Genomic DNA, 22,006 nt, shown 5'->3' on the forward strand with positions numbered 1-22,006 from the left:
TGAAACTGCTAAAAGAACCCCTGGGAATGTTTAACCATATTTAAAAAACACACACACACACACAACAACAACTCCAAGTGCTACAGGGTTTTAGGACATACTGTAAAACAAGCATAAGGAATAAATAAAACCAAAAAAAAAACTTAAATGACGTGATTCACGTTTTGTCAGGTATTTTTTTTTAAAGTCCACAAATTTACGCCTAGATTAAGGTTTAGAATATGCTAGTGCCACTTGTTCAGATGGATGTCCCCATAAAACAGGCTTGTTAATTCACTTACTTTACTGATGGACAAAAGAAACTACCAATACATGTGAGGTCACATTCCAAAACCTCAGGCAAATAATGGAAAATACACAGCACTTTAAAAAAATAAAGATTTTTTTTTTTTGCAGAAAAATCAGGTGTATCACATTTTGATACAGAAATTTGACATATAGGTTTTATATTTCCATAGGACCTTATATTTGGTTTTCCTACTTAAACTCACCAAATTCAACTATTTTATTTAAAGTGAATTCATGTAATCTGCCAGACTTATCTGGTGCATTTGGAGCAAGAAATGCACCATCCGCAAACAGGACGCTGGGCCCCTATAACCAAACCTCCCCTGCTCTACACAAGAGCTCTGATTTCAGGTGATGCTTTTGCTGGCACAGACAGCAGACATGCAGAAATGACATAATATAGTTTTATTCACCATAGGAGCTTTCAATAACAAAGCAGGTTCCCTTGTTCTCAGTACGGGAATGAAATCTTTACAAAGTTCTTATTAGCATATTTAAATAAGAGCAGGATAAACCCAAATATTTCACCTGTAGGTCTGATCAGGAAAACAACAGGATGCTGAAACATTGGTGCAGTTCTTACAAGCATGTGTCAAGATGACAGATTCTATGACATGTAGGGGTGTGTTTAATGTGCTTTAGCAGATCGAAGGTTCATCTACTGCTTCTGCTCCCTCGGTCACAGCCTTCACACACTTGGCCATTGTCTGGGATGCTCTGCTGATGGAGTCTATAAAGTGAAGATTAAATCAGACTGAGATTAAAGGTTTAGGAGGAGGCACTGCATAGTATATACATATATTTGTATTTTAACTCTGGCAAAATGCAATGTAAATTATTGGGAATACTGAGAAAATTAACGATTGAATGGAAAGTTTTTTATTCTATTACCTGTCATGTAGAAGTCTTTCACAGAGAGCTGAGGGGGAACAAGAGGGTCTGCAAGCAATGACTGATTCACAGCCTGGAAAGAGAAAGTAGGTACTGTTGTGATTTTATACTCAGATCAAAGAGAAAGAACAGAAAAAGCAGAAAAAAGACAAACCTTAGAGAGCTCGCTGGCCTGGCTGAAGTAGTTGGCTTCCTCCACATCATCATAACGTACTAAGTTAGGAGCCACCTCTGCCAGTCTGTCCCTCACTTCCTCTAACGTGTCATACGACAATGTGATTCCAGCCAGCTAGCACACACAAAACATGAAATACTTACTGCTAGACTTCATGATGCAGACCTATGAAATTTAAATGCTGAGATTGTGAAGCAAATCCGTGTATACAGTTTAATTATATGTTGTATGCATGTACCTCAGAGACAGCACGAAGGATCCTCCAGTCCTCACGGGCCAGACCAGGTGGGGTAACAGCAAGTCTGGTCTGTTGGGCACGTCCCTCTGTGTTCACATATGTGCCATACTTCTCTGTGTAAGCAGCACCGGGCAGGATCACATCAGCCATGAGCGCTCCCACATCGCCATGGTGGCCTGCATTAGTAAGAAGATGACACTGAGCATTCTACAACTACTACCATCACCACTAATACTGTGGTAATTTTTCATAAAATCTAGAAGGTTATCTCAGAAGATAAATACATTTATGATACAGGATGATGGTGTAAATTTTGTGCCATAAGTTTAACAAACAAATAGTCCATATTCTACTCATTTTCACTAATATATTCTCAGTCACTGAGGGTTGTTTTATTTGTGAATTTGGCAAATAAATCCTAAAGTAGTTTCAAATATTGTATTCAAATGTATGAATATTTTCTTATGGTTTAAGTTTTTTATATAGAACTTTTGGCACAACTTGAGTCCACTTAAGTACGTCCTAACCCTGGTAGATAACGAAGCTGTCCTTTGGTAGCTCTGCTTTAGTGATGCAGCCAGCATCAGCTCCCAGCATGTACAGCACTTTAGGTGGGTTCTTCCGGATTGCGTCTACACCAGGTTTATAGCCCAGGTCCAGAGCTGCTACCTGACTGGCCACTCTGGAGGAACACAACAAGGAGAGACATGAGTTCAGTTCATTACACCCAGCTACGGAACATTAAGTTATTGATAAGCAAAGTTGCTGTTGATAAAGGAGGTGACAATTTCTAGATCCAATTTAAAAGTTTGGCAGTTTACTACAGGTTAGCAATTTCAACTCAAGTTGAGCTGAATAATTGTGAATCATTTAGCTTACTAACATCTAGATAGTTGAATATTACACCCATTATTAAATGCAATTATTTTCCTACGACGTCAATATATGAACCATCTGTCTGAGCATCTCCTCTGTACAGTTAAAAAGGCATAAGAAACACACTACATTTCAAACGGTCACACAAAAAAATAAATAAATAAAATAAAAGATTAGACCAGACAGACCTATGCAGCACATTCAAGACTTTCCATCCCTCCTCCACCCCACTGCTGACACGGGCATTCTGTGCAATCGTGGATACAACCCTCAAGATGGCAGCACTATCGGCCCTCTGCAGACAGGAGCTTCCCACCACTACCACTGGACGCTTGGCTTTGGCCAAGACCTGACAAAAGAGGATAAGGATACCTAAAATCAACAATTACCTTCTTCACACTAAACATCATACATAGGACCAAATATTGGTTTTAAAACTAAATTGCTACATGTTAGTTAGTTAGTAATAACACTCTTTGTTACTTCAATATATGCTTTGAGGGATAAGCACCATGAAATGAAGATTTGTTCAGAACCTATTGGACATCAATGCTGTAAACCTATCAGTATGAGTGCATGTAAAATATACAGCTACAGACTTGACAGATTCTTACAATAGAAACATAACTCTATATAAATCCTGAAGTAAACTGGAATAGGTCTAAGTTACCTGGCAGTAAGGGTGCTTTCCAGCAGCTATTTCCTGCAGCACCTGAGTGGAATCGCCCAGATGATCGTAAGAGTAGCTAAGATCCACATTATGGCCCACTAAAGCAACCTGCAGCTCATTATGGAGCCAGCTACAGAGGGAGAGTCATAGATTTATTTTAGCCATTGAATACTGCTACACAAAGGATAAAAATGATCAACCCAGTTGACACCAACCTCTTTCTGATGCGTGCATTGAAAAGGGGAGCCTCAAAGCGTGGGTTTGTTCCAATCAGAAGCAGCAGATCACACTCCTCGATGCCAGCAATGCGGGAATTCAGAAGGTAATTGGAGCGCAAGTCCGTCCTAAAGTTTAAGAGGGTAGAAAAGGTAAGTGTTTCAAAATGTTTTCCCTAAGAGACAATGTTTTACCTTGGCATTCATTCTGAGCAAATGGTGACTGGAATTGTTGTAAGTAAAGAAACTCCTAAATAAAACTACAGAACTTACCCAGCACCAGCCATAGGAAATGTCTCCTCTGTGCACAGCACTTCACTGTCCAATTTGTTCATCAAGTCTTTCAGGGCCACCAGAGACTCTGCGTCTACCATCCCACCAGCAATCGCTCCTACCTCAGAACCCTGGACTCCCTGGAGCTGCAATACCATTCACATACACATGAACTCAAACACATGTAAACAAACTAAATCTTTTAATACATTTTTACTTATTTTCTTGGAAGATAATTACCACAGCAGCAACACGCGTGAGAGCATCCTCCCAGGCAGTGGGTACCAATTGACCACTGGCATCCTTTACCAGAGGCTGAGTCAGACGCTGTCTCTTCAGCCCATCATAGGCAAATCTGGGGGAGTAAGACAATTAAGGTACATTTCATGAAGTTGGTGCATTTACAGTGGCTAATCTATCAGAAGTAAAAGATTTGGCTTATCTATCAGAACTTAGATGTACATGATTTCAGCCAGATGTTTGGTTCCCATTTACACTGTCTAACTTATAACTCGCAGGACTAAATTTCTAGATCAGAAGTTTAACTATAAGCAGTTGATGTAAGCAATCTAATCTGGAAAATCAAAGAGAGCCAATGTTAATAAACTGATTTTTTACAATTGCCAAATTGAGCTGTCATTGTAAGTGTCTCTACAATACACACATTACAGATAATTCAAAGAAATCTGTGGGATACCCCAAATACACTTTCTGTATTTGAAATCTGCAGTGAGGAAAAGGGAGCAAAATCATGCATTTATTTTTTAAGCATTTAAAAAGGGGCAACTGTACCTGGTCTTGTCCGAGATCCATTCCTCATTGACATCTTCATTTAGGCGTGGCATGACCCTCATTACCTCTCCACCTCTTGTGCTCACCACAATATTAGAACCCACTGCATCAAGCACATCAATGGACTCTGTCTTCCTATTAACAGACAGCAAAAACACAGGGCACTGTTTGTCAAAGTTGACTTACTAAGTTCTTTACCTAAATGGATTTTTAGATTCTAATTAATTAAAATCAGGAGTATTTAACAGCCACACACACTTCATTTTACCTGGTTTCCCAGGGTCGGGCTGTGAAAGCATAGGGTTTAGATGTCAGCGCTCCCACAGGACACACATCTATCACATTCCCTGACAGCTCAGACATGAACATTTTCTCAACATAGGTGCCAATCTGCATGCTGTTTCCACGACCTGTGGTTCCCAAATCCTCCACACCTGCAATTTCACTAGCAAAGCTGGAAAAGGGTAGAGAACTCACTCAGCAATGAAGTTTCTGTTGTTATAAATCTATTTACGTATGATGTTTATATTGAGTGTTAATTTATTATAAATGATCATAGACACATTGATCCTTACCGGACACAGCGTGTGCACTGAATGCAGCGTGTCATGATAGTTTTGATCAGTGGACCAATGTTCTTGTCCTCCACTGCTCTCTTCCCCTCTGTGAACCGACTTCTGTCTGAACCAAATGTCATTGACTGGTCCTGCAAGCACAAACCAGTATTTATGGTTTAAATACAGCTATAACAGAGCATTTCAAAAATGTCACAGACTCCTTAAAAAAATGCAAACAGTAAAAATGTCACTACCTGCAAATCGCACTCTCCTCCCTGGTCACAGATCGGACAGTCCAGAGGGTGATTGGCAAGAAGGAACTCCATGACTCCCTCTCTAACAGATGCAATAAATAAAAAGTTAAAATAGTAGAAGAGCTTAATAAATGCTACTTAATATGACTGGAAGGGTATGTTAAATATGAAAGACCTGGCCTTTCGTGTCTTCTCAGAGTTTGTGAGAATGTTCCATCCTTTCATGACAGGCATGGCACATGCCGCTACAGGCTAGCAGTAAAAGAATAGAAGATCTGATAAATGTTTTAAGAAACAAATAGTATTAATTTAAAATAAATAAATAATAAATATGCTATTTCTATAAGCAGTAGTCTTTGGAGTTGTAATTGGAGCCTTAGCAGATTGTAAATATTTTTTTTATTTTTATTATAGTATTCAACTTCACAATTGCTGATAAAATTGTTTATATATTAACAAAATTAATAGTAATTCTTCTGAATTGGAGAAGAAATATTCCATTATAATATTATGTATTATCCTATACTAAATAATTAGTATTATTAGTAGTATTTATTAGCTAATATAATTATTTGTTTAATTATTATTAGCTAAGAGAAAAGATTTAGGCAATCTCAAGCCTCTTATTATACTACAAGGCCATGTTTTCAACTGCATCAAATTACAGCGGAGGAAGTGGACAAAAGAGTCTAGAAAAATACATATTTATCGTCATGTGTAACATCTCCCACACATGAAATTAAAATGTCAAGCACATTACCTTAGGGGCTCTCTCGATTTCCACTAAACACATTCGACAGTTGCCTGCCACAGAGAGACGTTCATGATAGCAGAAACGAGGAATCTGGACTCCAACTTTCTCACAGGCCTGAGTAAACATGATGACAATGTTAAAGAATAGGCCTTTGTTCAGTAATAACTGCTTGTATGATATTAAATGGATGAAAGTGCAAAAGATCACAGAGTGATCACCTGAAGAACCGTAGTCCCTGGTTCCACCATCACAGGCTTTCCATCAACGAACACTTCCACGAGGTTACTCGCAGCCCGAACAGAGGTCTTTACTGTACATCAGAAACAAGCTGGTGTCAAGCTTGTAGCATTTTATGACAACACTCATACTGAAAATGTTTTTCATACCATGCTAAGATTAAATAATAATAATCCTTTAAAATAGAATTTCAAATAATAGAGAATTTTATGAACGCTTGTGTGGTTAAAAAAAAAAATCTTAGATGGCTAAATACTCTAGGACAGCAAGCAGTGAAAGGAGAGCATGCAAAGAGAGTGAAATGTGTTCTTCTATAACATGCAGGAAATGCCATCTTTTTACACACAGACTGGTCATAATTAACAGGTTTACAACTAGTAAAAAAAATACAGTTCTTCCTTCACTACATCTATCATTGCTGACTGAAAAAATGTAGCATGAACCCTTTTTTATTTTAATTAGCAATAATCATTTGAACACATTTCAAAATACATTGAAAAATACCAATTGTCCAAACTTTATTTTATTTTATTTTTTTAAAGTCATCTCGGTTTACCATTGTTAGACGCAGTAAGGCTCCCTTTGGTGTGGGCTGCCCCAGCGAGGGCTCGACCAACTGCAGGCAAACGCAACATGACTCTGTGGAAGACAAGAATACAAAAAGATGAGTACACTGAAAATACAGGTCACAGGCTGCTGTTGTATGAATGCGGTTCAGCTAAGCTAGGGATGTGTGTGTTGCACATTTTATGCTCAGTATCTATTGTATCAGCTCTACTGTCCATACAGGAGCACTTTATAGTTATAATTCATAGAATATATAAATTATATATGAACACATCAGTGCAAACATGGTCCACCAGCCAAAATCATCTTGTGCATGGCGTTCTGTAACCAAAGACGAAGCACTACAGGATTAACTGTGATTAACTGTGCAGACTGCAGCAACAGATGATTTCTGACTTTATATCTATAAGGTAAACCAAAAAGCTATGTGTCTAATGCAGTGTCCAGTGAAAGGACTGAGTGTTTATAAACAGCAGCAGCTCTGCTGTGTCTGCTCCACGCGTACCAGATTAACACATACTAACACTACCTCATCAGTGTCACTGCAGAGCTGAGAAAGATCCACCCTCCAAATAATATTTATTCTGTGTTGGTTCTGATTATTGAAAAAGCGATGAAAGGGGAATAACAATGTGTTCAGAAAAAAAATGCACTACAGTCTGTAAATGAAAAACAGCAAAGTGTATCACATTTAAAGGTACAGTAACTTATACTGACCAGAGTGATACAGAAAGGTTGAAAAATGGTAGGTAACGTTAAAAAAGAAATAGGACTAGTTTTGCTATAGGAAACCATACAAAATGTCCTAAGTGGATCTCAGGGAAAAACAAGAGAAACCCTAAGTACTGAACATTTAATGCAAACTGGACATAAGACAGATAGCCACTTATAACTCCAAACCTTTCTTACAAGGAATGCATAGCAGTGCATAGAAGAGCATTAATGTCGTATGGGAGCGCACATTATAGAAAGAGAATCTGCATATAACTTTAAATATATCTAAGCGTATTGATGCCATACACTAACATTAAATGCAGTGTCTGTGCGCCTAGTACAACGTTAGCTAACAAGCTACACTGCTGGTCAAATCAAGGACAGAGAGAACTCTTCTCTGTTGAACACTTTCTGAATAAACAATGCGATTTTGTGCTTTTCGTTCACATGTTGCGGCCACCTACACACTGCTGTAGTCCGGGAATAGCAGAAAATTAAACCTTATTTCTTACCTTGACGCTATTTGGCCTTCAAGACCAGAACAGCGGAACTGAAGTCAGAGCATTCAGTTACGGGACAGCTTTCGGCAAAGTCCGGACACCGTGACGGAAATAGCCGAGCGATTAAAATTAATAAAAAAGAAATACAATGAAAATCCAACATATTTAAAATAATAGTCAGTATTATTGTGTAATTATGCATTATGTTTGTTCATATATAATTTTAAGTTAAAAATTAAAAATTATGTTTTGGAGAGAGACAATGTAAAAATATTGCAAAAATCATAAAGACTATATATATAAAGAAAACATCTATACCATATTAAAAACATTAAAATACAGATTAAATTTAATTCAAATGATAGGTAAAACAGGAAAACTTTTATTAAAATATATAGATATTGTGGTAAAAAAAAATAGCTAACGTCTTAAGTTAATACGTCACTTCCTTTAGCCGTTCGTCAAACCCTTATTAAATTATGTTAAAATGAATCGTTATTTGGCCTTCATTTTCCTATAGACATTTTTTTTCAATTTTTGCAAAAATTATATTTTGGCACGTAAACAAATAATCGTAACTGTTTCTGTGCAATGCTATACCCCTACCCCAGTCTAAATACTGTTGAATATTATTCTCTGTTATTTAAAGATCATACTTTAATTATTCAGGACATGCGCCTCTATTAAATTGATGAGAAGGAAATCATTTCAGTTAAAATAATTTAACAGTTTGTTGCAGCGTTAAATATTTACTATTTAGGACTTTTAATGTATGGTACCATGGGTAAAACTCAAATGGCACCCTGTCAGTCCCTAGTCCCTATCTAGTGAACATAGTGAGTGAACACATATTGGATTTTATGCCAGTTTACTGGTCTGGTAAAGAGATTGCGCACATTATACAAAATTAAAAGTGTAAAATTATATAATTATTTTGTAGGACATGTACTTGCAGATGTGTTTGTGATGAAAATGTTTTTCCATCATATTTTTATAATATTATAATAATATTTTTAAAATATTTGGTATTAACCAACATGCTGGAAAATGCCTGTAAGAAAAATCAACATACATGAGCCACTAGCAAAATTAGCATTCGTTCGTTTGTTTGTCCTTTCCTTTCTTCATTCCTTCCTTCATTCATATTTTCATGCTGGTCCACCAGAAATGTAAATACTCTATGAACCCCTAAATGAGTACCAGAATGGCATGGCATACTGACCACTAGTTAAAAAGCATTAGTAAGTGTGACCTCAAATGGACAAGCAGGTGAACCACAACAACAAAGACAGAGAATTTAGAGTGCAGATTTCCAAACAGGTTCCCCAGAGTCAGAATGCACTTTTGCTCATGCCTTTGCCAAAATAACAATAATTCAATTAATGTTTTTCATATTTTACTGTTTATTTGTACTAGTTAGAAAATTAAAGAATATTCCAGAGGAAAACCAAAACACAAGATATAGAGGTAGGGTTTGAACCCACAAACCCAGGAGCTGTGTGACAGTGACACATTGTGCCACATATGCTTTTTTTTCACATAAGAAACAATATTTTATGCACTGAGAAAAGGTCCAAGAGAGTAAACAAACTTTAAATACAAGGGCGAAGCTGGGATAAGTCTTTTGTTTGTCTGTTTTGTTGCAGGGGCCTTTAATTGTAGTGCCCTACGTAGGGAGCGTATATCTGTTTGGGACTTAGCCTTAGTAAAGACGTGTCTAGAGCAGGAGGAGTCGGGGCCTCGGCAGTATAAAGACCCTCAGTGCCTCTTCGTCGTTCCTTCGCTCTTCCTCCAAGCTGTGGGGCCGACTTTGTCCACGAGGTCTTTAGTTATTCACGTTCACAATGGGCTTCGGCGACCTGAAAACTCCCGCTGGACTCAAAGTCCTCAACGACTTCTTGGCGGATAAGAGCTACATCGAAGGGTGAGACATTATTAAGTAGTTTAAGAACGTCTTTTAACACAGCTCCTCTTCTCGGGTAGTCGTTTGGCGTTAGGTTGTATCGGTCGGCCTTTAGTAAGTTCCCGAGGTAACTTTTGCTAAAATTACATATTTGATGGAATAATTATTTGGTTGTTTATTCCTGTTTTGTACACCTCTTCAGAAATCTTTCCCTCAATCCAAGTTTTAAAGGTTTTTTTTTTTTACATAAAGAGACACATGAGCTCTGTCTACATCAGTATGCAAAAAAAAATCAAATGTGGGAATCTTCCTGTTAGAATTCAAGAAAATACAGCCATGAATCTACCTGTCAGACTCATGTAGCATGGTGAAACATGGGTGTGTTTAGTTCATGCATACATATACATATTTATGTCTCTGGAAATCAGTGCTTAAAGACTAATCAGTGAGAATGTCATGTTTGTCTTTCAGATATGTGCCATCTCAGGCTGATGTTGCAGTCTTCGATGCCCTCTCTGGTGCCCCCTCCGCAGACCTGTGCCATGCCCTTCGCTGGTACAATCACATCAAGTCTTACCAGAAGGAAAAGGCCAGGTAACCACAAACATCACTGGAAAACCCACAGTTGGCCAGCATCCCTCAGCACATGATGAGTTTTAATCACCATCTTTCGCCTGAAGAAATGATGCACACTATTTTTAAAACTCTGATGCAGTTATGATTTATGAAGGGGGAAAAAACGGTGCTCTGATTGCATGTCGTACTTAATGTTCCTGCTCTTCTGCTTTAGCCTCCCAGGTGTGAAGAAGCCACTGGGTCAGTATGGACCCCCTGGTGTGGAGGACACAACAAGCACCACAGGTGGAGCTGCTCCTGCTGATGATGCAGAAGAGGATGATGACATTGATCTGTTCGGCTCTGATGAGGAGGAGGTTGGTATTTGTAGTGGTTGTTGTTTGTTGATTGCTGGTATGTGATGATTTTTCTCACCATCTTTCGACTGATGTAGTGATGGAACATCTCTTATATCTGATTGCCAGCCTTTTTTATGGGAGGAAACACTGGATCAGTTTATTTCCTTGCCAAACTATTTTTCTTTTCTCACCTGTAAAATGTTAGGATGAAGAGACCAAGAAGCTGAAGGAGGAGAGACTAGCCGCATACAACGCAAAGAAGTCCAAAAGTAAACTTGCTCTCCCTTAAGACGTCTTGAATATGAACTTGTCACTTTCGCTTTCTGCTTTAGTTCATTTTGGCCCTTAGATAGGTCCATTTTTGTAAAGGCTAAGCATTTTGCAAATATGACTCTTTAAAACAGAGGAAACGCTCCTCTAAAAAGGGGCAATGTTCAATAGACTATATACATTGAAGATTATATAAAACAAAACATTTAATAACTTCTAAGCTACTTTAATTATGCCCTTTATAACAACCACTGATGTATAGGGATGACACTTTAATCCCTCAAAATTGATTTGCCAATTTTTTTTTTACTTTTGTAGAGCCAGCCCTAATCGCAAAGTCCTCAATTCTTCTGGACGTAAAACCTTGGGACGATGAAACTGATATGGCCAAGCTGGAGGAGTGTGTTCGCAGTATTGAACTGGATGGCCTGGTTTGGGGCCAGTGTAAGTGCATATTACATTCTGTATGATATTCAGTTACAACTACTGAAATACGCTTCACACCTTAACTTTTTATATATATATATATATTTACAGCCAAATTGGTGCCTGTTGGCTATGGCATCAAGAAGCTGCAGATTGCATGTGTGGTAGAAGATGACAAGGTTGGAACAGATCAGCTGGAAGAGTTGATCACTGCCTTCGAGGATCACATCCAGTCTGTCGATGTAGCTGCCTTCAACAAGATCTGAAACAAAGACAAAGCATTACCCAATAAAACAGCACTTCAAATTCATGTGTTGCTTTTTCATTTGAGGCATGTCTGTTAATTATTCTTTGTAAATGGAATGGAAAAGTTAAAAGCATGAAATGTGTAAAGGTACTTAAACAGGGACATGATATTTTAGTATGTATAATTTTATTTACCCATAATTTTTTTTGTTTGTTTGTTTTAAATCGGACACTTACTACCCTGGCCAGTTTATTAATTAGTGGGTTAAATATCCAGGTTTCTGGCTCAACTCCACGTTTATTTATTGGACAATACCTTTGCCTATCAAAGACTTGGGCAGGCGGTAGGGTGTAGGGAGACATTTGAGACGCGACCTAGAGTTGGCGAGAGAAGGCGGGTTCCCGCGCTTTCCGTTGACGTCACACGGAGAAGCCCTGCTTCAATGGAGAAACATTTCTAGTTAGGTGGGAAAACAGTTTAAACACAGCAATTTGTCAGTGTTGATACATAACACATAACAGGTTTAAAGAAATCATTTTCTGGGCAGTTATTTTGGTTGCAGGCCGCCGTTTAGTTTCAAAAATTAGTAAAACGCCTGGCCTGTCGTTGCTATGCTAGCTAAATGTCTCCGGTTTTGCTAATTGCTGAGTTTGCTAGGTCAGTTTTTGTAACAGGCTTGGGGAAATAAATGCTGCTCCCTTTTGAAAACATTTAGCGATAAACAGAGGTATTAATAGTTAAAACGAGCCTGTGTAAAAGTGAGTTGGACGTAAATATAGGGCGTAGTTAGCTAGCTGGCTCCGTCTAGCTTTCGCCAATCAAATTGCGCTTTAACTTCAGCGGTAGGTCGCCAGTGAGAGACAGTTATTGGCGAATTATTTAGAACTGTGTTTTACAGAGAACCTGGGCGGTACTTGTCGGTTTAGCTTTGGATGCATGGTTATAAATATAAATGTACAGTAACAGCATGAGTAAGGAAATAAGACAGGCGTTACGTTTCCCCACTGTCTTTAGACGCAGTCTCCAGTTTTCACACGTGGCTGCGTGACACCCCACATCCAGTGATGTGAACTGTCCGTCTCCAAAGTGAGCATCCTCTCTCTCTCTTCCTCTCCTCCTGGCAGGTGAGTTACTGTAAACTGCTCTTCTCCAGTTTTCCCCTCATAGGATCTGTTAAAGGGGAATTACACTGATTTTGCCGAATATCTGCTCAGCTTACATTTATGGTGGCTTTTGGAAGACGCTCTTCTCCAGACCGTTTTAATTATGTTATAGCCGTAGGCTCCAGTGTCCCGAAAGCACTCTTGCTCAAGGCCTCTTTGGGTATAGCATGTTCGTCCTGCCCGGCGATGTGTACAAAAACAAGTCAAAACGAGAGTATGATTGTGATTTTTAAAATTATTTTCTTAATGTCATTTTTAATTTAAATATAATATGTAATATAAATTGTAATCACTCAGTCCTAAGTATTGTTATTTTCTGTCCCTAACCACCAGAATATCTTTTATGTTTCTTTATATATATTATTTAATACATATATTTAATATTTTTTATTTAGATAGTGGTAAAATAGGGGTAAATCTGAAAAATAAGCTTCTTTTTTAACTTTACAGAACTCCATTTGTATTTCCCATCATTATAACGTGGTGTCTCAGGCTTCATACTGGTTACAGTAACGTTTGGTTAGGTAGCATCTAGAAGCAATACATGGTTTAGAAGTTTTTTCTGTCACCACCAGTGAAAAACTGACTCTACAACAAAGGGACAATTTCACACGGAACCAGTCTGAATTTAGTTACTGATTTAATTGTAAATAAATATAGAAAAATCAGTGGAATTTCACAACTTTTGAATAAAAACCTATGGACAGAAATGTAATACTGCTATTTAACTGCATCAAATGGCATATTTCAGACAATATTATGCCTCTGGAGGAGAGACCTGCACCCACTGCTAAAAGTATGTGTGTTTATTCGTATTATTTCTTCAAACATATTTACTTTACAACATTTTATTTTCTTCATAGGTTTTCATCTCAGTGTTTGTTGGAAGTTTGATATTTACCATTGCTTTTTTGTAGATGCAGTTACAGATCAAGCTGGCATGTCCCACAGGTGAGATTTTCATATTAAAATATGTCCACAACAGATGCAACCTCGTGAATGCTAATGCTTGGTCTGACTTTAATTCAGACAAAGTTATTTTTCAGATGCCTGCTTACTGATAACTGTCAGTGTAATACCAGACTGACTAGTTAGAAAAAATATTTTAAAGTTTTATGGTTGTTGTAGTTTCTGTTGTGTATATATTATCTGCAAATAACCAATATGTCAGCAGATCACCAACATGTGCAGTGAGAATTCTGATCTGAACCCTGAGATTTGTAAGGATCACATATACTAGGTCCGTACCACACATTTTAGATTTAGAACTAAATCATGATATCTAGTACAAATTAATTATCTAGTAATAAAATTATGATGTGGTACATTGACAGGATAATATCTAAAAACAAAGTCATAATTAACTTAGAATGTAGTATGCAGTATATCATTTATTTATCTTTCATCTTTATTTACAACACAGGACCAGTGGAAGGGAGCAGCCAGTTGCTGGTCCTTCAAACACCCCTCAACGGCAGGGCTTCTGCAGCTGCTGTCAGGTTCTCTATAGCAGCGTAGAAGAGGTAGGCCGACTTAAGCCCTTAAATCATTCAAACTTTTTATGTCTTCTCATGTGCTGAATAATACTAATTTTGTCTAGTTCATATTGCAAACCTTAGTACAGCCCTTTTTTAAGTGTTAAGTCTTAAAAATGGGCGGCACGGTGGTGCAGCTGGTAGTGTTGCAGTCACACAGCTCCAGGGGCCTGGAGGTTGTGGGTTCGATTCCCGCTCCGGGTGACTGTCTGTAAGGAGTTGGTGTGTTCTCCCCGTATCCGCGTGGGTTTCCTCCAGGTGCTCCGGTTTCCTCCCACAGTCAAAAAACACATGTTGGTAGGTGGATTGGCGACTCAAAAGTGTCCGTAGGTGTGAGTGAATGTGTGTGTTGCCCTGTGAAGGACTGGCGCCCCCTCCAGGGTGTATTCCCCGCCTTGCACCCAGTGATTCCAGGTAGGCTCTGGACCCACCGCGACCCTGAACTGGATAAGCGGTAATGAATAAATGAATGAAGTCTTAAAAATTACAATAGTAGAGAATCTGTTTGCAACAGTCTGCCCTGTAGAGTATTCCTAAACCCATTTCACTGTACATTATCCAGTAAATAACTTTCTTCAGAAGTCTATAGCTTGCTAGATGAGTTTGTTCAGAACCTGAAGGAAATAATATCACCAGGAAGAGTGTTGTTGACCACTCCAGCCGAGTAGTATAGGAAAATTATGTTAACGTCTGTGTTGAATTTACTTACAGAGGTCATTTTTAGTTTTTAGTACTATCAAGTATTTTTGTAAACAGACAGTAATAGGATAAGGGATGTCAAAAATGCACTCTTTTGTTGTTTAACTTTAAAATTTGATTGGTTTAGTTTACTGAAAATAAGTGTGTGGTCTTTTTTTTGTTTGTTTGTTTGTTTTTTTGTGCGCTTTACTTTTTTGTTGAATTCTGTAGCACATCTTGAGCGCTAGGCACAGAGAAGTTGTGCGGGCAGCAAGAGCAGATGTGTCCTCTGGAAGTCTTATGGAGAGATTCCTCCAGGACGTGCTTCAACACCATCCTCATCGCTACAATGACACACGGTATACTTTGTACAATAACATCTCAATTTAATCGTGAAGTTGATACTGGCACAATTTTAAATTCCGTATTTATGCTTACATGTACAAATGACATTTATAGAAAATTGGGACATTTTTCTAAAATGCAGTTAAGACAAGAATCTGTGTGATCTGTCAGTCCTCTTGAAATTTTACTTAACTGACAGATGTACTGTGAATAGATTTGCAATTATATGGCTAACCAGCTTCTTTGTTTGTTTTTTAAAATAAACAAAATGTTGAAATTTATGCTGTGAATTTTATGTTTTGAATGCATGTTGAAGTGCCCAGATTTTGACTTGTATATTATAGTTCTTGAGTTTAGTCTGGTGAAATAATGATTGTTTATTTTATTCCTGAACTGAATACGTTATAGTTTCCTATGCTTTTTTGCAATTTTAGTCTTGTTGGGGGTAACCATGGGCGTAAAGTTAGAGAGGCAAGCTTGAGACCAGAGCGTCATTTGGTCAATTCCTAAGATCGGCAGGAAACATTTATTAACAGCTTAAGTGTCTTATTTACCCTTAAGCAAGGCCCAAGTAAAGACCTCACCAGCTCACTGGGCAGTGTGGTAGGCTGTGTTGCAATTTTTTTGTGTTCTCACTGACCGTAGTGTGTGTGGCTCAAAAATTGCAAACCAGTGTGTGTTCACTACCATGGATGAGTTAAATGCAGAGAATCAGTTTCCCCAAGGAGATTACTAAAGTAGCTTTTCTTCTCCTTCTTCTTCTTCTTCTTCTTCTTCTTCTTCTTCTTCTTCTTTCGCTCTAGGCCTACCCATGCTGACTTGCCTTGTCTGAGCACCTTACCGGCCCCAAGAGAAGTCTTATCAGAGGTGTACTGTGGGTCGGAGGATGATGGAGCATCTGTTGGAACCCGAGAGGAGATGCCCAGTTCGGATGAGGAATCCTGTCAACTGGTGCAAGCTGAAGCCACAACTGCATTCAAGGGCCAGAGTCACTATCAAGCAGGCACTCCTTTTCCTGGGCCAATGGACAGTGGTGCAGGAACTAGTGCACTTACTGGTACTGAAACAAGGGGAAAAGGGTTGGAACACCCAGTTCCTGAAAAGTATTCCCCCACACAGGGGTTTTTGCATAGGACTAGTGGCAGGTCTGCTAGAGACAAACCACATGCATCATTACAAGTTGCACAAACCATTCAGCCAGAGAGTTCTCAAACTCAACCACCTGTGAAACCATGTAGCTCAAAACCTCTTCCTCTTACTCAAACAGGAACCCCTGAGCTTCAGCACAGGAAAGCGCACAGAAAAACCAATAGGCATAGAGGGGGAAGTGATTCCAGCACAGGTTGTCGTGGTTCACCAGTAACAAAGTGCATTACCTCAAAAGGCCAGCTTGGACCCTCACAGCCAGCATTTAAGGAGACTATTTTATGGACTGCAGTGCAACCAGGTCCACACAGGGAACGGATATTTAGTGAACACTCAGACCAGATAGAAGAGGTGATAGAAGAGGTTATTGGGAAGTACTGCTATGGCCATAGCCCCAAACAAATACAGCAGGAGGAAGAGGGCAGCTTTCATCTCAGCTTGCAGTCTATAAATGAGTCTAAAAACAGTGAGGAATGGGACAATACATTGCAGGTTGCATTTGAGAAAAACACAGCTGATGACAAACGTCTAGCATGCCTTATGGAGGTGCATATAAACCTTGAGGACCAGGGGTATAAATCCCAGCTGCACACAGCTTTAAACACTGTGTTAGAAGATGAACAAACAGAGTTTGGGGAAACCAAAGAGAACAAAGTGGAAGAGATTTTTCCAGATCTTCCTCACATACCACAGTCTTTTGTGGGAAAGACATGGGCACAGGTGATGTTAGAGGATGACTTGAAAGTTGATGGCATGGTGAAAGAGTTCCGACAAGGGCAATTCCGCTGTTATTTTGACAGTGAATCTCTGGCTAAGTTTGGGAAGCACTGCAGAAAAAAGAAAAAGAGCAGACATCAGGAGAAAAATGCTGATGGTGCTCTGTGTAACGATGTTATACCTCTAGTAGAGCCCCATCCTGAGGAGGACCCAGAACATCCACCAGTGTTCAAGAAAACCAGAAGACGGATATACCGGATGGCATCACGCTGCCAAGTGGTAAAAGTCAGCCACGGAACACAAACTACAACCCCAAGCTGCCCTGTGGTGCGGAGAAAAACAGTACCTGAAGTTGACGTTTTTCCAAATGTCCCTGAGCCTCCGAAAGATCTGAGCCCTGAGAGGACCCCAGACATGAAGACAAGACTGTGTGCACTCAAGCTTCCTGCATCTTACTGCAAGATTATGAGTCCTTTGCAGCCCAAAACAATAGTTTATGTTCTTTCTTCCCCAGATGGAGTACAGGGCACCCTCAAACCCACTCCAATTAAAAGAATGGGCAGAAAGCGGAAGTCAGCAGATGAGGAATGTGCATTTAAATACAAGTACAAGAAGACTCCTCTCAAATATTATGACCCACTGACAAACAGAATCCTTAAAACTCCACCTAAAGGAATGTCCTCAATGCCCAGTTCTAAATCTCTCTCCCATGTCCGACAGTTGTTTCGCAGCCTTAGTCCTGACATCAACAAAGAACGCTACAGTTCAGCACAGAGGCGCTCACCCAGAGGCTCTACAAAAGGACGCGGTGACAGTAGCATGGCAGATCTTTGTGCGTCTACCTCTGGTTCCTTCCTGGATAGCGGTGGCCCGTCAGAACCTGGCTCTTCAGTGTCTAGTAGCCGAAGGGCCTTGTTCAGCCGATCATCCGTTTCCAGCAGCAGTCGTTTTCTGCTGGGGCATCTCATGCCTTCTGCCTCTCATACAGACAGCTCCACCAGAACACAATCTCAATCACATGCAGATGGTTCTCTCAAGTTTGCAGGGACCAATCTAGAAGAGGACCATGCAGAGGAACAGGTGGACCGTCCACCAGTCAGGCGGCGCTCACAGAGGCAAGGACTTAAAGAGAAACCCCTTACTCCAGCAAAGAAGCCATCAGCACCCCCTTACAGGACCAAGAGGAAGTCAATAAAAGCTAGATCAAGGGTAAAGTCTGGTAGCCCTCTCCAACGTAGGGTCAGCACCCGTGTCGCCGCGGGAGGTAGAGTGTCTCCCCGGAACAAGAACTCAACCAGGGTTTCACCCAGATCATCAGCATCTTCTAAGCTGGCTCTCTAACCCCTTACTGGACAACTTATACAGAGACTGTGTCCCTATAAAGACTGTGTAATCTGCTGGACTCAATAGGAATACAGACAAAGTATGTAGAGAGATTTAAAGGGGAATTGCACAGATTTTTTTAAAGAATTATTCAGAGTGGTGTAAATTGACAAATAAAAAATAGTTCACAAAAATGATGGGAACCAGAAATCTGACATTCATATATTTAATGTAATGTAGTCACAGAGAATTGTTTTAGGAAATGGTTAAATAAAACTTTTGGTATAGAGGTATGCGTAGGGCATTATAAGGCAGTATAAGAAGACGAACCAAAACGTATTTACCACTGCTTTATCATCGTTGATATTTCACATAATTCTAAGAAGATATGTAGCTTCATTTAGACTTGTGATATTGCAATACACTACACTGTTGTGCCCTCTGCATGTCAAGAGTATAATGAGGGATTTAAAGGGTTTAAACAAAAAGCTGCAATCCAAAAATAAAAAAACAAAAACAAAACACAAATTCTGATAATGAGTGTGTTTTCTGAGAAAAGAGAATACAAAGTAAGAAGTGACAGTAATAATCTCATTATTATTGTTGCCTGTTATTATTAGATTAATAGCATTAAAGAGAGCATTGTTCATTTTTTAAAAGAACAACTGTTATGTTTTGTGAGGGAAGGCATACTATGAGTGGAGGGCTGTGGTATGGCTTTATTTTATTTCACATTAAACCCTCCTAAAGGAGAAGAAAGTGCACCCTTGTGCTTTTACCGAATTATTGGAATCTACACCATACACTACATAATCATGCTAAAAAGATTATAAAACAAATATGAATATAACAGAGCGTCTTAATTTCCCAAGTGTAAATAGTTCAACTTGGCTGGCTGTTGTGAAAATTCAACTCTATTATTATTATTTAGCTCAAGCTTAAGTAAAATGGCTTTATTTATTTCTAGACCACTTTTTCACACTGTCCACTCTGCAAGTTTTTCTGCTACATGCCATTTCCCATTAAAAAAATTCAAACAAAAACATCACAGGATGATTGTTCACGTAAACTCAAATATGTATCTTTAATTGTGGAGAAATTTAGAAAGATCTGTGCAGTTCTTCTTTAAACTAGAATGTGCTGTTTGATTTAAAAAGGCTCTTTTACAGATGAGGGGCAGACGTAGGCAAAGACCTGGTCTGTCTGATGCTGTTTAATTTTGCACAGTTGGATTTTTAGCTAAGGTTAATTTCTTGTCTGTATTTCTTGTCTGTTAGTCATACATTTTTTAAATTGTTGATGGGAATATTTTTTATGTTTTTAATAAATATTTTTGACAAAATGTTTTAATATTTAATAATTAATGTACATTAAAGTTTTTATTGGTGATATATACCTTGCAAATTTTGCATTTTTTCCTAATCTCTCTCTCTCTCTCTCTCTCTCTCTCTCTCTGCCACTAAGTGGGGCCTTTCTACGGTTTGTTGGTCTCTTGAAACACAGTCCTTCCAAAACTGTGAAGTCCAGTCTCACATGCGTGTCCATTGAGCACTCTTTGTGCTTTTTCCACCACAAATAACCCCTTTAATGATGTCTGGCAGTGATGGAGACCTTGAATAATAAGAGATCAGTGGTGTACTTCTGTGAAACCCAACATGCTTTTAAACAACAGCTGTGTTTTGATCTGTAGCTACGGACAAGAAACAGAATCTTGAATGCAAACATGCGCAGCAAAGCCCCAGGCACGTATTTCACAAATTGTTTTTACACGCCCGGCCTGGTGCTGAAACACGGATATCTGTTGAGATTTGTTCCATCATTTATTTTTCATAATTTGGATAAATTGCACATATAACCTGTTAGACAACTTCTTAAATCACAATCGTATACACACTTAACACAAATACTCAGTGTCTAGACCGTTTAGTCCCACGGCCGCAGTGACGTAGTTCTGCAAAATCAAAACATCCTGAAATACTGCAATAAATTTGTATTCTAAAATGTAATTACACATAATTTACTGACATCTACCCACAAAACTAAAATGGTCAATGGACGGTCAGAAGTGTGATCAGCTTTATAGAGGAATGACAATATTATGCATGAAATATGCAATTTTCTTATTCATACATTCATTCATTATTTGTAGCCGCTTATCCAGTTCAGGATCGCGTTGGGCCTGGAGCCTACCCAAAATCATTGAGCATAAGGCGGAAACACACCCTGGAGGGGGCGCCAGTCCTTAACAGGGCCATACACACACACCTACGGACACTTTTGGGTCACCAATCCACCTACCAATGTGTGTTTTTGGACCGTGGGAGGAAACCGGAGCACCCGGAGGAAACCCACGCGGACACAGGGAGAACACACCACACTCCTCACAGACAGTCACCTGGAGGAATCCCACGCAGACACAGAGAGAACACACCACACTCCTCACAGACAGTCACCTGGAGCAGGACTTGAACCCACAATCTCAAGTTCATTTAAAAATTTTAATGTCAGAATAAGCCCAGAACCTTTAGCGGAACACATTACGTTGTTTGTTACTGACTTGATCCCAACTTTGAAAAAGTTTTAAAATTGGGCCCCCTGAAAAAGCAGAGTTTACACTAGTAAATGCAACATTCTGGTGATGTTCATGTGAATCATCTTGTACATAATAAAATTATATACAGAATACAAATATCTACAGGGGTTGGACAATGAAACTGAAACACCTGGTTTTAGACCACAGTAATTTATTAGTATAGGGCCCCCTTTTGCGGCCAATACACCAGTCAGTTCGTCTTGGGAATGACATATACAAGTCCTGCACAGTGGTCAGAGGGATTTTAAGCCATTCTTCTTGCAGGATAGTGGCCAGGTCACTACGTGATGCTGGTGGAGGAAAACGTTTCCTGACACGCTCCTCCAAAACACCCCAAAGTGGCTCAATAATATTTAGATCTGGTGACTGTGCAGGCCATGTGAGATGTTCAACTTCACTTTCATGTTCATCAAACCAGTCTTTCACCAGTCTTGCTGTGTGTATTGGTGCGTTGTCGTCCTGATACACGGCACCGCCTTCAGGACACAATGTTTGAAACATTGGATGCACATGGTCCAGAATGGTTCGGTAGTCCTTGGCAGTGACACGCCCATCTAGCACAAGTATTGGGCCAAGGGAATGCCATGATATTGCAGCCCAAACCATCACAAAGACTTGCTCTCTTGGTCACAGATGCGCCAGCACGACGTGCACCAACAGTTTGTCCTCTTTTGAACTCTGGTATGTCACCCATAATGTTGTGTGCATTGCAATATTTTGAGCAAAACTGTGCTCTTACCCTCTG

At 39.3% G+C, this 22,006-nt stretch overlaps 3 protein-coding genes across 4 annotated transcripts; 2 read left to right on the forward strand and 1 right to left on the reverse strand.

The window, feature by feature from the left end:
- Positions 1-459: 459 nt before the first annotated feature.
- On the reverse strand, positions 460-8,108 carry ndufs1 (NADH:ubiquinone oxidoreductase core subunit S1). The gene is made up of 19 exons (XM_066663164.1): positions 8,014-8,108; positions 6,777-6,859; positions 6,202-6,293; positions 5,990-6,097; positions 5,405-5,481; positions 5,230-5,311; positions 4,994-5,124; positions 4,687-4,872; positions 4,419-4,553; positions 3,867-3,981; positions 3,627-3,772; positions 3,354-3,482; positions 3,139-3,268; positions 2,657-2,817; positions 2,120-2,274; positions 1,593-1,768; positions 1,334-1,468; positions 1,180-1,252; positions 460-1,018 (listed from the first exon to the last, which is right to left on the reverse strand). The coding sequence occupies exons 2-19, from the start codon at positions 6,853-6,855 to the stop codon at positions 927-929; spliced, it is 2,202 nt and encodes a 733-aa protein (XP_066519261.1). The 5' UTR covers positions 6,856-6,859; positions 8,014-8,108; the 3' UTR covers positions 460-926.
- A 1,657-nt stretch (positions 8,109-9,765) lies between these two features.
- Positions 9,766-11,824, forward strand: eef1b2 (eukaryotic translation elongation factor 1 beta 2). Its single transcript, XM_066663165.1, has 6 exons — positions 9,766-9,925; positions 10,376-10,498; positions 10,695-10,836; positions 11,024-11,087; positions 11,407-11,532; positions 11,626-11,824. Exons 1-6 carry the CDS (start codon positions 9,846-9,848, stop codon positions 11,778-11,780), a joined length of 690 nt encoding a protein of 229 aa, XP_066519262.1. The 5' UTR covers positions 9,766-9,845; the 3' UTR covers positions 11,781-11,824.
- Positions 11,825-11,961: 137 nt separating this feature from the next.
- Positions 11,962-20,026, forward strand: zdbf2 (zinc finger, DBF-type containing 2). Of its 2 annotated transcripts, XM_066663163.1 has the most exons (8): positions 12,180-12,225; positions 12,776-12,885; positions 13,676-13,720; positions 13,842-13,875; positions 14,099-14,164; positions 14,348-14,447; positions 15,369-15,496; positions 16,286-20,026. In XM_066663163.1, the coding sequence occupies exons 7-8, from the start codon at positions 15,438-15,440 to the stop codon at positions 18,684-18,686; spliced, it is 2,460 nt and encodes an 819-aa protein (XP_066519260.1). In that variant the 5' UTR covers positions 12,180-12,225; positions 12,776-12,885; positions 13,676-13,720; positions 13,842-13,875; positions 14,099-14,164; positions 14,348-14,447; positions 15,369-15,437; the 3' UTR covers positions 18,687-20,026. The 2 variants fall into 2 exon arrangements, with proteins under 2 accessions (XP_066519259.1, XP_066519260.1); XM_066663162.1 differs by lacking the exon at positions 14,099-14,164 and having other exon boundaries at positions 11,962-12,885.
- Positions 20,027-22,006: the final 1,980 nt, after the last annotated feature.

Source organism: Hoplias malabaricus, chromosome 3 (genome assembly GCF_029633855.1).
Source record: "Hoplias malabaricus isolate fHopMal1 chromosome 3, fHopMal1.hap1, whole genome shotgun sequence".
NCBI lineage: Eukaryota > Metazoa > Chordata > Actinopteri > Characiformes > Erythrinidae > Hoplias > Hoplias malabaricus.